Source organism: Microtus ochrogaster, linkage group LG1 (assembly GCF_000317375.1).
Source record: "Microtus ochrogaster isolate Prairie Vole_2 linkage group LG1, MicOch1.0, whole genome shotgun sequence".
Taxonomy (NCBI): Eukaryota; Metazoa; Chordata; class Mammalia; order Rodentia; family Cricetidae; genus Microtus; species Microtus ochrogaster.
This window is the reverse complement of record NC_022027.1, coordinates 21,973,760-21,990,044: the sequence shown is the minus strand read 5'-3', so window position 1 is coordinate 21,990,044 and position 16,285 is coordinate 21,973,760. Positions and strand designations below refer to the sequence as shown.

Here is a 16,285-nt window from a genome sequence, read left to right as displayed (position 1 = left end):
CGCCTTTAATCCCAGCACTCGGGAGGCAGAGGCAGGCGGATCTCTGTGAGTTCGAGACCAGCCTGGTCTACAAGAGCTAGTTCCAGGACAGGCAAAAAAAAAAAAAAGAAACCAAAAAACAAAAAAAAAAAAAAAAAAAATTAGAACTTTCCAATGATGTGGGGTTTCCCTATGTAAGCTGTGAATATGTTCTGTTATCATTGGTTAATAAAGAAGATGCTTTGGCCTGGGCAGAATAGAGCTAGGCAGAAAAACTGAACTGAATGCTTGGAGAAAAGAAGGCGGAGTCAGGGAAATGCCATGTAGATGCCGAAGGAGACAGACATGCTGGGACCTTGCCAGTAAACCATGAGCCTCATGTTAAAATATAAAATAATAGAAATGGGTTAATTTAAGGTGTAAGAGTTAGTTAATTAGAAGCCTAAGCTAATAGGCCAAGCAGTGTTTTAATTAATATAGTTTCTATGTGATTATTTCAGGTCTGGGTGGCTGAGAACAGACAAGGAGCCTCCTACTATATTCCAATAATGGTACTATTTGTGACTCTGAATGCTTCTCTCATAATAAAGCACTTATAGAAATCACATCCGACAATAGCACTTCCATTAGAATTTATGTTTTCATATGCACTGTCATCTTATGTGTGTGTGTGTGTGTGTGTGTGTGTACGCATATGTTTGTGTACCTCAGGTGTACACATGTGTATGGCACAGTGTGTAGAGGCCAGAGGACAGTCTTAGGTGTTGGTCCTCAAATGCCATTCACCATTTTGTTGTTGTTGTTGTCGTTGTTGAGACAAGGTCTATAAATTTGCTAAGCAGACTAGGCTGACTGGGAGAGAGCCCCAGAACTTCAGTCGCGCTCATGCTGTGAGACCCAGCTGCTTTAGAGTGTGGCTTCTAGGAACTGAACTGGGTCCACATGTTTACAAGGCAAGCACTTTAATAACCAAGCTATCTCTCCAGCCCCTCTTATCTGTTATCTAAGCCTCAACACAGTCCATGAGACAACCACTATTCCCATGCTTTGAGCAGGACACCAAGGCAAACAAGCCGCTGTCAATCATTTCCACTCCTCCTTACCGCTTGAGCATCAGGGTCTGCATCAGCATCTGTCTCAGGTCACTAGGCTCTGCATCTTTTATGTTGTCAAGGAAGCTGTGGGTGCTGAGGTAGATGGAGTTGATTTTCCCACTCTGTGTCTGGCAGGTCAGTTCTCCATTGTATAACAGCAAAGGTTTGTGGGAGAAGGGAAGTTTAGTGCCACCAGCCAAAATAACCTTGGATCCTGTATTAGAAAGGAGACCCTTTAATACCTCAAGCCAATGGCTGGCACAGATATTAGATAGTTTTCAATTTCACTACAATGGAAATTCATTTATCAGAAAAAATACAGTAAATGATTCGGTACCTTGGATGGTGTCCTTGTGAAACACGTAAGTGTACACCTTATCATCATCATAAGCAATAAATACACCTTTATCCATTGGCCAATTTTCCCAAAGAACACCTTTAATGGTTGGTGAGAAGTCTGGAATCTCATAGGTAGCATCATTAACCTACAAGACAGGATTTACAAATTTGCCTCACGTCTCTGTCATTACAACCTGCCCTGTTAAGAGTTTGTCTGCAGCCCCAGCAGGCATAGCTTACCAGCCCACCTCCAACCCAACACCACTCTGACCCCAGCTTTCCATAGTAGGAGAGCGTCTCTTCCGATTACTGTACTATATCAGGCTTGGAAAAAAAACCCTGAAAACCTAACCAACCAACCAACCAAACAAACAAAACAACAGTTCCTGGGAAAATCCAGGGCTTGATAATTGGACTAGGTTATGGAAAAAACTGTAAGTTTAGACACAATTGGCTCTAAGTTACTAAAAGTTAATGCCGCTCAAGATGTATGGAGCAACTTTTCTGGTGCACTGTTTCTGAGTCAAGACCTGAGTGGCTGAGGCTAGCCTGGGCTACATAGTATAATAACATCCAATCTCAATGACAATGACAATCTCTGTGAGACTGATATAAAAATTACAGAACAACAGGGAAGTTTTCCTGACATTGCTCACTGACACAATATGACACAGATGACAGCAAAGGACTATAAGACCTGACTCTGTGGAAGGGAAAACTTTATTTGAAAAATACTTTATTAAAAGAAACTTTTTTAGCAGGTGTGGTGGCACACACCTTTAATCCCAGCCCCGAGACAGGCAGGTGATCACTGTGAGTTTAGTCCAGATTGGTCTATATAGCAAGTTCCAAGACAGTCAGAGTTATATAATGGAGAGATCCTGTCTCAGAAACAAACAAACAAACAAAACAACAAAACCCTTTTCTACTTTATTGCATTAAAACTTGAGCGTTTTAAGTTTTGTCTTGTTTCCCCAGCACTGGCGATTGAGCCCAGGTCATAGGAAAGCTTGCTAGACAAGCATTTTGCCGTCACTGAGTTAAGCCTCAGCTCACAGTTTCAAATTTTCTAGACTTACAGGACAGTAAACAAATCCATCACTTTTCTCATCAATGAAAACTAATCTGGTTCCATTTGGATCAGGAAAAAGCTTTTTCACACCAACAGGATGTCGATAGTCATTGACAAACTGCCAATCCTCAATGAAGAAATACTGAATAATGCCAGTCTGGAGAAGAGAAAGAAAAAAGAAGTTCGGTCAGGGAATTTAAGATGTGGTTAAGGAAATACTGACTTTTCACATTTAATTTAGATAATTTTAAAAGAAAAACATGATTACTTTTGATAAAGGAAGAGCTAATGCACTTAATATATATGGAAATCACAGACTCTGGAGAAATGAAATGGGAATTCAGAAGTAATTCAATAATCTAGCGACTGTAATACGTTTAGTGATATGTGGTCACATCGATTTATAGATTTCCTACTTGCTAGAGAAACTTTCAAAAACAAACCAGTAAACTCCAGTGATACCACCAACTATAGGCAGACTGGGCACTGAGCAACACTGCCAACTTACAGGCAGGCTGGGCAGTCAGAGACACAAACTACAGGCAGGCTGGCAGTCAGTGACACTGCCAACTACAGGCAGGCTGGCAGTCTTGTGAAAGGCTGTCCAGGTCACCCCTCACACAACTACCTTGGAGAAACTTCCAGAAAGCAGATCCTTGCCTGCTTCCAGGGATGCATGGAGTCATCCAATTTCCTCAGGGTTTAGCTCTGAGTCTGAACTGCCTGGCTGTGGTGCTGGCTCCTTCCGTCTAGTGTAGCCCTGTAGACTACAGATGCCTGCATCCCTGTCAGGCTTTGCTGTGTACACCCCTGGCGCTTGCGGTCTCCCTACTCGTCTATGGAAGAGGTACAGTCAAGCCAAATCAACGCCCAGGAAGTACTGAGCAGCCTGCCAGCCTTCCCTTGTGAAATCTACAAAACATGGAAGGGAAAAGTATTTACTCAATTCTAATAAATGCCTTCAGAAAGTTGAAGATGACTAACTCGTTTTCTGAGGCCAGTATTGCCCTGATACCAAGACTAGGTAAAGGCACCATATAAACAAGCCAGTAGGTCACGCCTTTGATGCCAGCACTGGCAAAGGCAGGTGGATTTCTGTGGTTCAAGACCATCTTACTTTATGTAGAATGTTCCAGGCCAGCAAGGGCTACACAGTGAGATCCCACCTCACAAAACAAAACCAACCCCCCCAAAACTAAAACTGTAGCACAGCGGAGCTGGAGAGATGGTCAGCACTTAAACCACTGGCTGCTCTCAGCGGACCTGAGTCAAATTTCCAGAGCCAGCAGTGGCTCACAATTACATGTAACTCTAGGTCCAGGGGATCTGACAGCTTTTTCTAGTGTCAGAGGGCATCAAGCACATATGTGGCACACAGATATAACATGCAGATAAAACACAGGGTTAATTACACAAACAAACACCCAAGAGATCAAATTTAGACCAAGGTTTAGCAAATGAATGTAACAATATGTAAAAAAGGAGATTACATTAGCACCCATGAGGGGAGGTGGGGCTGGAAGAGCTGTCCACAGCTAGCAGGTCATAGAAGTGACATCTGAACCCCAAATGTCAGACTGCAGAGTCTACCGTCTGCATTATGCAGTTCTCTTAGTTAGGGTTTCTGTTGCTGCAACAAAACACCATGAATAAAAAGCAAGTTGGGGAGGAAAAGGTTTATTTGGCTTACACTTCCAGATGATACTTCTTTATTGGAGGAAGTCAGAACAGGAACGTGAGCAGGGCAGGAACCTGGAGGCAGGAGCTGATACAGAGGCCATGGAGGGGTAATGCTTACTTAGTTGCTTCCCCTGGCTTGTTCAGCCTGCTTTCTTATAGAACCCAGGACAAGTCCAGGGATGGCACCATCCACCATGGGCTGGGCTCTGCCCCATTGATCACTAACTGAGAAAACGCCTTACAGCTGGATCTCATAGAGATATTTCCTCAGTTGAGGCTTCTCCCCCTCTGATGACTCTAGCTTGGGTTAAGTTGATACACAAAACTAGCCAGTACAGTAATCAAAACTACTTAAAATCACCAAGCACTGATACTAGCCAATTAAGCCATCTAGGTTCTACATAAGTGTATAACTGATCACAGACGTCTTTATTTGTATTGAATCTTTCCTCCAAAAGCTCATACGTACATCTGTTCCATAGATGAGGAAATCACTAGTTAGGGCGTGGCATAAGATCCGGCACTTATCATCCACCGCTGGGAAGAGCCGAGTCTCACGTTCTTCTTGAGCATCCAAGATTTCATTTTCTATCTAAAATATGAAGAAGTTTTATTTAGGGCCATGGTTCCTAAATAAGGTTCCTAACGTTCCTAACACTGCAAAACCCTTTAATACAGTTCCTCCTATTGTGGTGACCTCCAACCATAAAATTACTTTATTGCTACTTCAAAATTGTAATTTTACTACTGTTATGAATGGTAATATAAATATCTGATATGTGACCCCCAAAGGGGTCGCAACCCAGCGGTTGTGAACTTGTGATTTAGTGGTTCCTTGATTTATCTGAGTAAATAAGGTGTTTAGCTAGGGAAAAGTGTCTTTTCCCAAGTTCAACTACAAATTAGATGCTCAAACTACCTTACTCCAGCTTAGGCACAAAACATGACAGCTGGCCCAAAGGGCAGCCCGAGCATCCTTTTTTAGTGGGAAGCTTATGTGTAGCAGGTTCAGCAGATAGTTTCATTGGCTTCCCGAATACAGAAATCAGGAAACAGATGTGTGCTATGCCCTGGTCTAGACTCCTGCCCCCACAGGGGCCAGTCTCTCTGGAATGAACAACAACAGGCACAGTTAGGTGGATCCCTGCATGCAACAAGCACAGAAGTGAGCACATGCTCTTCAGGTGCTCACAGCTCATCTAGATGCAGATTACCAATAGGATCATCTCACGACAGTTAATGTGAGCAGCACTGTTGGCGCTCACCAGGCTTCAGGGAAAGGAGGATTATACTTACCAAATGTAACTGGATTTTTCCTTCAAAGAGCGCGGCTGCATAGTCAGAATGAAGGCAAATGCTGGCTACCGTTCCCAGATATTCCACATCTTTTAACTTTTTTACAGCTGTATCAATTTCAAAAACATTTAAGCACATTAAATTATAGGTACAAGTACTGCATCTACTTACTTGCAAATGATTGTTCAATGTATACTTGGCAAGAGTCTTCTGAACAAAAACCTGTTTCATCCACTCTAAAGAAACTCTTAGTTGCCATGTAAGTTACCCTCTGGGAGTCCCTTGTGGTCCATAAGAAACAAAACAACAGCAGATAAAATCACAAGCAGAAGAAACCACGCCTTAAGTAACAAAAATGGAGTTTTCTACTTAATGGGTCACTTCTCAGGGCTTTTTATCTGACTTTGAACTGGGGAAAGAATAGATAGAAGGGACAACGAACGATCAAGTTCCCTTTATATGGAAATAGCAGTATTCAAAGAACAAAATGGGAAGGAATGGACACCCTAAGGTGTGCTTCAACAGAGCCATTGTGCAGAATGAGATCACACATGCTTAATTTTGTCTCATCAGCTTCACGACCCCTTTAAAGCAGCTTTATCTTCTAGATTAAGTCAAGCTCACAGGGTAGCTACAATCCTTTAGCAGAAAGGGACATTCAACCTAGGGTCTAACATTCAACCTAGGGTCTAGCAAAGAATGCAATCTGTCTAGACACTATGCAAAGGATTTAGAGTGGAAACAGAGCCATCTAAGTTAAGAAAGATGTCAGGATGAAAATAAAAGGAAGACTCAGTCTCAAAAATCACTTCTAGTGCTTTCTCCATAGTACAGAAGTAGAACGGTATACGAGAATACAACACTTGGATTTAGACTTGCCATTTTCACCAAGGACATAGAACCAAGCTCGATTGTTCATCCCCACAGCCAGATGATAGAGACCCACGGCGACAAAGTTGGGCTCCACATCAACGGACACTGCAATTGGTGGCTCCTACAACACAGGATTGTAGCAGTAGTGAACCAACTGCCAAAACTGTTTCAATTCATAAACGAAGGACAGACCGTATGATTTACATACTCCTTCAATGAGGTTGGCCACAGTGACCTCAAGGAGGGAGGTGAGATAGGCAATCCTTGTGTGACAAGCATCCCCAAGGATGGGCAGCTTGGTCAGGAAGACGTGGAGTGAGCCTCTTTGGGTAGACAGTGCTAGCAGCTGGCCATCATCAGTCCAGGATAGGGTACCCAACCCTGAAACAATGCACAAAACAAACCGTTGTCCAAATCCGCAATACACGGTGGCATGCAATCAAATAAATAGTTTCATGCAATAGGCAGAAAAACTTTAGATGTGTTCTTTCCTAAATCATCTTGCTATTTCACTATTTACTTCCCATATTCATATTAATAGGAGAATATGGGCCCTGAGGCATTTGCTATGGCTTAAACAAAACATCCATTGTACAACTGGGATTAAAGTTTGCTATAAGCCTCTGGTACCCAGGCATATTCACAACCTCTTAGTCAAGGAGTACGGTTTATCACAGTTCCTAAAGTAAAGAACCTATTTTAGGGAGCTTCGCGGAAAGATGTTAATTTAATTCTGCCTATAAGAATGCAAATCACACAACAATCGTTATTCTCCATAACTACAATGACAAAATACAAGTCAGCTTTGCCAAGACCAATACCTTTATTTTCGTCATCCAGATTAATTATAGCATACATGTCTCTTAATTCTGTTAAATCGTGGATTTTTACACTGAAAGTAAAGAAAAAGGAGCATCTATTTTTATTTGGTTTCATTCTGGCATTTTTTGCACATTGTTTTTAATCAACCCTCCTCGCTAACCCTGCCTGAACCCTGCTGCTAGACCCTCCCTCTCCTACCCCCCCCTGGCTGCTCGACCCTCTCTCTCCCACACTCCTGACCGTGTTCCTGCTGCTGGACCCTCCCTCTTCCCCACCCCTGACCCTGCAAGCTGGACCCTCTCCTCCCCCCCCATGCCCCTGGCCCTGCTGTTGGACCCTCCCTCCTCCCACTTCCCTCCCTCCTCCCGCTAGGTGTTCTTATCTCTACAGCTTCAGTTTGCAGTGAACGGCTCCTTCACGGGCCCTCAATGTGCCCTGGGGCCCACTTCAGATTTCAGGCTGCTGTCAACACTGACTAGGAAAGACTGGCAGACAAATGGGGTTCTCCCTGCTGAGCTGTGGCACATGAATTCTGGTCTCATCCTGTGATTGGCCTGCTATACTTAATTTTCAAAGCCCTTCAATCTGTACACCTGCCCTGGTTTACAGCTGGTTCAGCAGGAGCAGCAGATGGAGCATGCTCAGTCCATGGAATCCCAAACTCACATTTTAGATTTAGACTGATTTTCTAGCATACTCCATTTTATTCTTCTGTTCTAAGCCATGAAACCTTTAGGTGTTTTCTTTGTTAAACAGTCTTCTATTTCACTATACATTATCAAGAGACTATGAGTGCTGACCATCTGAATATGAGCAGGGACACAGGGGACTTAAATGTTTTTATTGTATCATGAAAAAGAAGCCAAGGAAGTGTGGCTGTCACACGCACACCAACCACAAAATTCTGTTGATTCTCTTGAGTATCCTCCTGTGGTGGTTTGAATAGGAATGGCCCCCATAGACTCATGTGTATGAGTGCTTGGACCATGGGGAATTGGCACTATTAGGAGGTGTGGTCTTGATGGAGGAGGTGTGTCACCATGGGGGTGGGCTTTGAGGTCTCAGATGCTCAAGCTACACTCAGTGTGGGGCCCACTCTCCTTCGGCTGCCTGCAGGCCAAGATATAGAACTCTTCAGCTCCTTCTCCAGCACCATGTCTGCCTGCACGCTGTCATGCTTCCTGCCATGAGGATAATGGGCTAAACTTCTAAAACTGTAAGTCAGCCCCAATTAAATGTTTTCCTTTATAAGAGTTGGCATGGTCATAATGTCTCTTCATACCAACAGAAACCCTAACTAAGACGTCCCCACATTCCCAGAAATATGCGACTCTAACCAGTTATCTCCAGATGTAGCAGCTTTGTTCAGGGTTTGGGACAGGGCCACGCTGGTTAGATTATCCTTATGGTCACGAGCCTTAAATATCTCTTGCCCAACTTCTGGATAGTGAGTAGAAATGGCCAGAAATGTCCCACGGGAAAAGCCAATCATGATGTAGCCATCACCATACCTACAGCAGCAAAGTGATCACAGGATTAAAAAGGAGATGAACTATCAAGGGCAAAATGGCAAAACCCTTCATATGGTAGAATAAAATTCAGAGGCCCTACTGTATATCAGGTAACATGCTGGGTGGTGTTACACGTGAAATCAGACTGCAGTGTTGCAATGAGGAGAATGCCATACATAGAATGTAATGTTACAGACAGGCAAACATCATCAGTAAGAAAACACGGGTCTTTTTCTATAATTAGTTTTTTGTACATACCAACTATAGCAGACGATGTTGCCATAGGCTTGCTGAAACTCCAGATCAACTGGGTTATCTGGTTCATTCAGATAAAAAAGAAACAACATTTTCTTGCCAACTACTGCACTTATCTGCCAGGAGAGATCAGGAGATCGTGGAATGAGTTACTCAGAATTTCACGAGAAGACCAACGAGCAAGTCCAAACAGCCAACCCCATTACGAGCACAGCGAGCCAAAGCTGGATGTGCTAAATGCTATCATTAGTATAAAATCTAACAAAAGTAGCCAAAAGCATTTATGATGGAGAGTCTGGCAAAGGTCTCTGGCTTTATGCATTTTCAATATCCTTCTGAGCTACACTACAATGCCTTTGTGGATGTCTTTTGAACTCTCTATACCTGTCGTCAGTTACTGTGCTCTTTAGGAAAGTAACCTGGCATAGTTCTGCCGCAGTTGAATTCACTTTTGCAGTACAGAATTTTCCATTCTAAGAGGCTACTTGATTGTGAGCCAGCCAGGAGGGTTATAGGTGTGCTCTTCTACGGTAGTAAGAGCTACCTACGGTAGTAAGAGCTAGCTAACTACCATCACTTTCCATCACCCACAGGTTAGTACGGCTGAAAAAGGATCCCTGTTACTCACACAAAATCAGAACTAACTATAATTCTCACCGGAGGTGATCTTTATGCCCAAGAGAGAAAAGTGTATATCATCTTACATTAAAGATGATAGTTGGCAACTGGGCAGTGGTGGCACACGCCTTTAATCCCAGCACTTGGGAGGCAGAGGCAGGCGGATCTCTGTGAGTTCAAGGCCAGCCTGGTCTACAAGAGCTAGTTCCAGGACAGGCTCCAAAGCTACAGAGAAACCCTGTCTTGAAAAACGAAAAACAAAAACAAAACAAAAAGATACTTGGCTATATTTCCTGGATTCCAAAATGTTAACAACTACAATAGCATCAAATCAAAACATAGCCTTTCAGGAAATAATGAAATTACCTCCTTACATATTTTTATGTTTATTGTGAAAATTATCTGGATTCTAGAATATAATAGTACAGCAAGGAAATTGTACATGTTAAAGAAACACAAGCTATGATCTGTTTACCATCAGGAATGTGGAAAAAAAACTTAAATCACATAGAAATAATTTTCCCTTTTTTTTTTATTTGTTTTGTTTTTGTTTTTGAGACAGCCATTTTTCTGTGTGGCCCTGGCTGTCCTGGAACTCACTCTATTGACCAGGCTGGCTTCAAACTCCAAGATCCCCTGCCTCTGCCTTCCAAGTGCTGGGATTAAAGGTGTACGCCATCACCTCTGGCCTTATTGTTTCCATTCTTAAAGGAATCTCTGTGTTTTCTCTAGCACAGAAATGGGCACAGCAACAGTAGCCATAACAGGAAGCGCCCTCATCTGCTGGGATGGAGGAAGTTCGCAATGGCAAACACAACTTTGAGGTCTGAGAGATGAGGCTTACCTTGGTTAAGAAACAACAGACATAACTTATCAAAGTCTGAGCCAGCCAGGAAAAGGGAACTGGATACACGGTGAAACTCCCAGAATGATTGGGTGTGGGCTTGAATTGGAATGCTTACTGTGTTCTCAGCAGAAGAAATTCGGTCATCGGTCTTGCTGGTGGAGAACTTGATGTCACTTGGCTCTGATTTCACCGGTGTCTGGGGGCGGGGGGAGGTGTAAGATATCAATCATCACTGTGCACAGACTCAAGTCACTCTCATCAGGGTGGAGCTCGGGGAGAGGACACATACCAACCATGGCATGACTGAGCCTCGGGTTCAATTCAGAATACCTTCCCTCTCTTAAACAAACCTTAGAGAGTCATTCTGAATATTAATAAAACATGAAGCTTGCTAGGCGGTGGTGGTGCAAGCATTTAATCACAGCACTTGGGAGGCAGAGGCAGGCGGATCTCTGTGAGTTCAAGGACAGTCTTCAAAGCTACACAGAGAAACCATGTCTTGAAAAAACAAACACCCACAAACCAAACTCAACCAGCCAAACTAACAAACAAAAGCTCCACAAAGACAAAAGCTCCACAAAGCTTGCTTTTATTTATGACTAAATTTGGATTATGAACCTTAAAATTCTACTGCCAAATACCTAGAAATTCTGGGTGAAACAGAATGTGTGTTTTTCTTAAATGGAAAGTTAAGCTCAAGGGAGGATTTACAGAGATCAGCAGCAAATACCACACTGAAGGCAGCGTGCATGTGAGTTCAAACTGCAGCTTCCAATGTGGCTGGAGACAGAAAGGCGGCAGGGGATCTGCTTCTTAGCTGTGGTCCAGGTCAGAAAATCCAACATTCATCTCACGAACGTAACCCACGCCCTGCTCTCCTAGCCTCACTAGAGTCTGCGGTTCGGCTTACACACCGAGCAGTCTGGGAGCTCCTCTGGGGGGAAATTAAATGAAAGGTGGAAGGAGCCAGGCCCACCATACCCTGAAGGGTTGGGCCAAATGCTCCAAGTCTGATAAACCCTGCAGAGAATGAGCTTAAAGTCAAAAGAATGGTACTTATGGAGGAACAAGACACTGAAAGTCCCTAAAACACAATCACGAGAGAGAGCGAGAGAGACTTTAAAGAGACACAAGGCTACTCATAAAAATGAGAAAGGACTGGGATGTAAAATAAATAAACTAAAAAATAATAAAGGTTTTTAAATGTTTCGGTAGACTGCACTTTTTATTTTTCAGTTTTAATTTTAGATTTTTTTATGTATATGATTTTGCCTTGCAGGTATGTCTGTGCACCATGCGTGTGGCTGGTGCCCTCAGAGGTCACATGAGGCTGATAAAACAGGAGTTATGAAAGGTTGGGAGCTGCCACATGGGTGCTGGGATCCAACCTGGGTCCTCTGGAAGAACAAGTGCTCTTCACTGCTGAGCCAGTGTTTGTAGCCCAGCAGACTATATTTCTGTGCTGTAGGAGATGCATTTGCCGGCGAGGCTCTAACAATGGCAGGGTTGGCTGCTGCAGCCTGTGTAGCTTTGCCAGTTTTTTCAAATGTCCACCCCGAAGGGGTATATCATTTTTATCTACAGTTTTATAACACGTGATCACAACGTATATCATTTTGTCAGTGTGACAGGTGAGCAACAATGTCTCAGCAATGCTTTGTCATTCCATAATTACGAGTTTCAGCATTATCATCTGTGAATTATTTTTCCATGTATACATTACCTTTGAACACATTTCAAGTAGGATTTTAAAAGAACTACCAAGTACTTTCTAAAAACAAAATGTAGAATTATTAAATTTAAAACTCCCAGGAGGCTGAGGCAGAAGTATGGTCATGTGTTTAAAGCAAGCCTGGATTACATAATGAGTTCCAGGCTAGCCCTGTCTCAAATGCAAAAAAACAGTAGGCTAGAGATGGTTCAGTGGTAGGGCATTTGCCGTGCACACATGGGGCCCTAGGTTCAAACCCTAAAACTGCAAAACCAAGACAAAACAGCCAAACCGATCTCTAGACTCCATAGCTGACGTATGATAAGCTGAGCAGGACAGGGGCAAGCCAAGCACGGGTGACACTGGAGTGACTCTGAACCAGGACAGAGTCACGAACGAGACAATAAAAACCTGCAGTGTGTGCTTTGCCTACCACGCGACACCTTAAGTGGTGTGTCTAGCTTTGGACGGAGACTTCGTAAGGTCAGAAAGTGGAAACAATGATCTTGTACACAAATACTGGCAAGATGTAATGAACTCTTGTGATGCTCTGTAGAAAAAGTATCCTAAGGTCATTCATGATTCAAGGAACAAACATGTACAACCCCTGACTGGGAATGTCCCGTATGGGCACCCGATGGGGGTGCCGCAGCACATACAGTATACCTACCTTTCCGTTTCTAAGGGGCACCAGAATAGGATGCTCCTAATTGGAAGGGTTCTAGAAATCATGCCAAAGCAAACTACTTTTAGAATGCCAGGATCTTAAAAACTATGCTAGCTTGAGGAGTGGCATGACTCGGTGTATAAAAGGTGCTGGGCATCTACGCCTGATGACCCGAGTCTGATCCCCAGAACCCACATAAAGGCGGAAGGGGAGAACGGACTCCACAAAGGTGTTCTGACCGCCATTCTTGTGTGCGCATACACACACGGTAATAATGAATAAAAGCTCTTTTAAAAAGATCTACACTAGCAATGCTATGGTTCTCCTCAACACAGCAGAGGCACGCATTTCTGCTTGACTTGTTCTAAGTATCCCAGACACAGAACCAACTCGCTTCTTCCACCTTGTTCACTACAAATCTGAATCTCCATGCATACCTTCAACTAGCGTGGGTAGCCTGGACTAGGCAGTCCCCCCTTACCTCACTCAGGCTGCTTTGCTTGCACAGAATGACAGACACTGCATTAACAACTAAGGTAAGTTTTCCTGGGGCATCTGGTCGTCCAGGTAGACTAACTCAGGACAGGCCCCCTGGGATCAGCTCCTTCACTAATTTCTTCTGTCCTTCCTCCCTTCTTTCCTTCCCTGGGGCTGAATGCACACATGACCCCGGGCACCAGCTCTCAGCTGGCAGATGGAGATGCATCCTAGGAAACAGCAGCGCTAAGATGGAAGGGAGCTGGCAGCCATGTAAGCAGCCTTCTTCTCTATTGTTATATGAGAAAGACAAAGGCAAAAACAATATCCGACTGCCATATTCTTGTAGTCCTTCTACTTTGGAACTTACAATTCAGTCACAACTGGTTTCCTTCCTTATTTGGTGCTGGTCAGGCCTGACACAGAGCCTTGCACATGCTGGGTGAGTGCTCTACCACTGAGCCACACTCCTACCCTGTGTTATAACATCTACCTGCACTCTGTCTTATTCAGGCTGTTTTCTGTCGTTTAAAGATCACAATCTAAATTTTTACTGATCTTTACCATCTCCCAGAGCTATAGAGCTTGTAAGCTATACCACAAGATTTGGTAGCTGATCATGAAAGGCCACGTGTCTTTTAGAAGACTCCCTAGCATCATGGCAGGAGTGTGTGTGAATACGAGGGCCATGGTGAGCACGGGGCTGAAGCAGGTGCAAGGCAAGCTTCACCTTTTTTTAAAAAAATAATTTATTCTTATTTTATGTACATTGGTGTTTTGCCTGCATGTATGTCTGTGTGAGAGTGTCAGATCTTGGGATTATAGACAGTTGTCAGCTGCCATGTGGGTGCGGGGAAATGAACCCAGGTCCTTCTGGGAGAGCAGCCAGTGCTCTTAACTGCTGAGCCGTCTCTCCAGCCCCAGCAATCTTGATCTTTAGAACAACCTTCACCTATTTACCAGAATCCCAAGAGAACTACATTAACTCCTTCCTGACTGTAAGGACTCCATCTCCTCTTACTAGGCTCCAACTCTTCCTGACATTATACACATGAGACAATGTAAACTTCTGACACACAAACCCTTGGGTGACAAACCACATTCAACCACTGTATACTCCACGGGACAGAGAGATCTACGTGACAAGGAATCAGGACCTGCAGTGACTAGTGATTCTATGTAGGAGCAGCAACCTGCAAGGAGCTGAACTTGGCTAACAACTACAGGAGTGAACTTAGTAACAGCCTTGTGGGAGACCCTGAGGTGGAGGTACCCGAAGAAGCTGCATCTGGATTCCTTGTCGACAACCATGAAACACAGATGTTTTAAGCGCCTGCATTTTGAGATGTTTTGTTATACAGCAGCAACTGATGAATACACGGCATTCCCAGTTGTGTGGCTGTGGCACAGAGCAAGGTTTATTCATGTGCCTACGCAGATATTCCAAGAATGTTTCAGTCAATACTAAAGTAAAGACAGTAGTTCAAAAAATAATGTCCCCATAGGATTAAATCAATCCTGGGAAATTTCAACAGTAGTAGAATTCCATCTTAATTGAAATCTTGTCAGGATTACTTTGGAAATGATTTGACATATCAATAAAAGGTATTGGCTATAGAATAAGCAGCTTGATTTTGAGTCCAGAATCCTCTGGTTCTTAACATTTATCAGCATACATGCATAAAATAAAACTTCATCACAAACATACTCACTGAAACCACAGAGCTAATAATTCATTTAATACCAAAGGGGAAAACATATTTCCTTTAACAGATAACATATTCATCTTAAAGAAGAATTTCCTAATAATACACAACAAAGGATTTGGGTGTGTGTGCACGCAAGTGTGACAGTATGAGTGTTCATTTGTATCTGCGTGCTGCGCATGTGTATGGGTGCATGGGAACAGACAAAAGTGTCTCACATTTAAAACATAAGATTGGGGGCTGGAGGGGGCTAGAGAGACAGATGGCTTGGTAGCTAAGAGCACTTGTTGCTCTTGCAGAGGACCCAGGTTCAGTTGCAAACCATATGGTTGTTTGCATCATCCAGAAAATTTGACACCCTCTTTTGACTTCTCTGGGTACCAGACATGTATGTGGTATGTACACATTACTGTGGGCAGATACTCATACACACAGAATAAAATAATATTAATATATTTTAAAATATGAAATTATATGCATATTCTACAAAGTGACTTGTTTTTTGCTTTTTTTCAAGACGGGGTTTCTCTGTGTGACAACTCTAGCTATCCTGGAACTTGCTCTGTAGACCAGGTTGGCCTCAAACTCGCAGAGATCCACCTGCCTCTGCTTCCCGAGTGCTGGGATTAAAGGCATGTGCCACTACCACCCAGTGTGACTTAAAATTTGATACACTAGCTTGATATGAAGCTGTTTATTACAAGGGAAAATGAACCTCTCACGCAGGGACTACAATGTATTACCTGTCTTATTGTGTCGCCTTCCTGGTTACTAACGGTAATCATTTTATCCTCACCACCCAAAGCAAGAAGATTCTCTGTATTCCAACATCCGCATGTGATTTTCTTAGTATGTTTTCCTGAAAAAAGAGACAAGTTTTGCAGACACATGGACTTTTCAAAAGAATAAATAAAAAATTTGTGATGCTAATCTTTCTGTGCAATGGGAACGAACAATCAAGGGATTCTACTCTCGCACAAGCCCTTGGTGACTATGCAACCTTATTTCAAACACTTTATCACAAAGCTAGAAATTAAGATAATGGTACATAACTTTTTGTCTGGATATATACACAGGCCCCAGCAGAGAACAATGTTTTCCTCTATAAATTATGTTGATTTATCATAGAACCAAACTTGCAAAGGTAATATTTTAAGAAAGTTAATCCCAAAGTTACCATTCAGCCTGTGGTCTCATAAATCCTTGATATAAGCTGACATCATTCACAATTTTAACTGCTCATGATAACTACAGTATAATCTACAGTAACACTGAGGTTACCATGATAACTACAGTAAAATCTATGGTAACACCGGGGTTACCACGATAACTACAGTA

At 43.0% G+C, this 16,285-nt stretch overlaps 1 protein-coding gene across 4 annotated transcripts in view; it reads right to left on the bottom strand.

Moving 5' to 3' along the window:
• Wdr19 (WD repeat domain 19) overlaps positions 1-16,285 on the bottom strand; it is a 78,015-nt gene that overhangs the window by 48,729 nt on the left and 13,001 nt on the right. For all 4 annotated transcript variants that reach the window (XM_026785154.1, XM_026785153.1, XM_026785152.1 and 1 more), the window contains exons 6-17: positions 15,691-15,806; positions 10,502-10,582; positions 8,925-9,037; positions 8,493-8,666; positions 7,155-7,225; positions 6,542-6,714; positions 6,340-6,454; positions 5,461-5,567; positions 4,634-4,756; positions 2,492-2,641; positions 1,411-1,558; positions 1,083-1,287 (exon numbers count right to left, since the gene is read on the bottom strand). In XM_026785154.1, the coding sequence (XP_026640955.1) occupies positions 1,083-1,287; positions 1,411-1,558; positions 2,492-2,641; positions 4,634-4,756; positions 5,461-5,567; positions 6,340-6,454; positions 6,542-6,714; positions 7,155-7,225; positions 8,493-8,666; positions 8,925-9,037; positions 10,502-10,582; positions 15,691-15,806 (1,576 nt within the window). The remainder of the gene's footprint in view (positions 1-1,082; positions 1,288-1,410; positions 1,559-2,491; positions 2,642-4,633; positions 4,757-5,460; positions 5,568-6,339; positions 6,455-6,541; positions 6,715-7,154; positions 7,226-8,492; positions 8,667-8,924; positions 9,038-10,501; positions 10,583-15,690; positions 15,807-16,285) is intronic.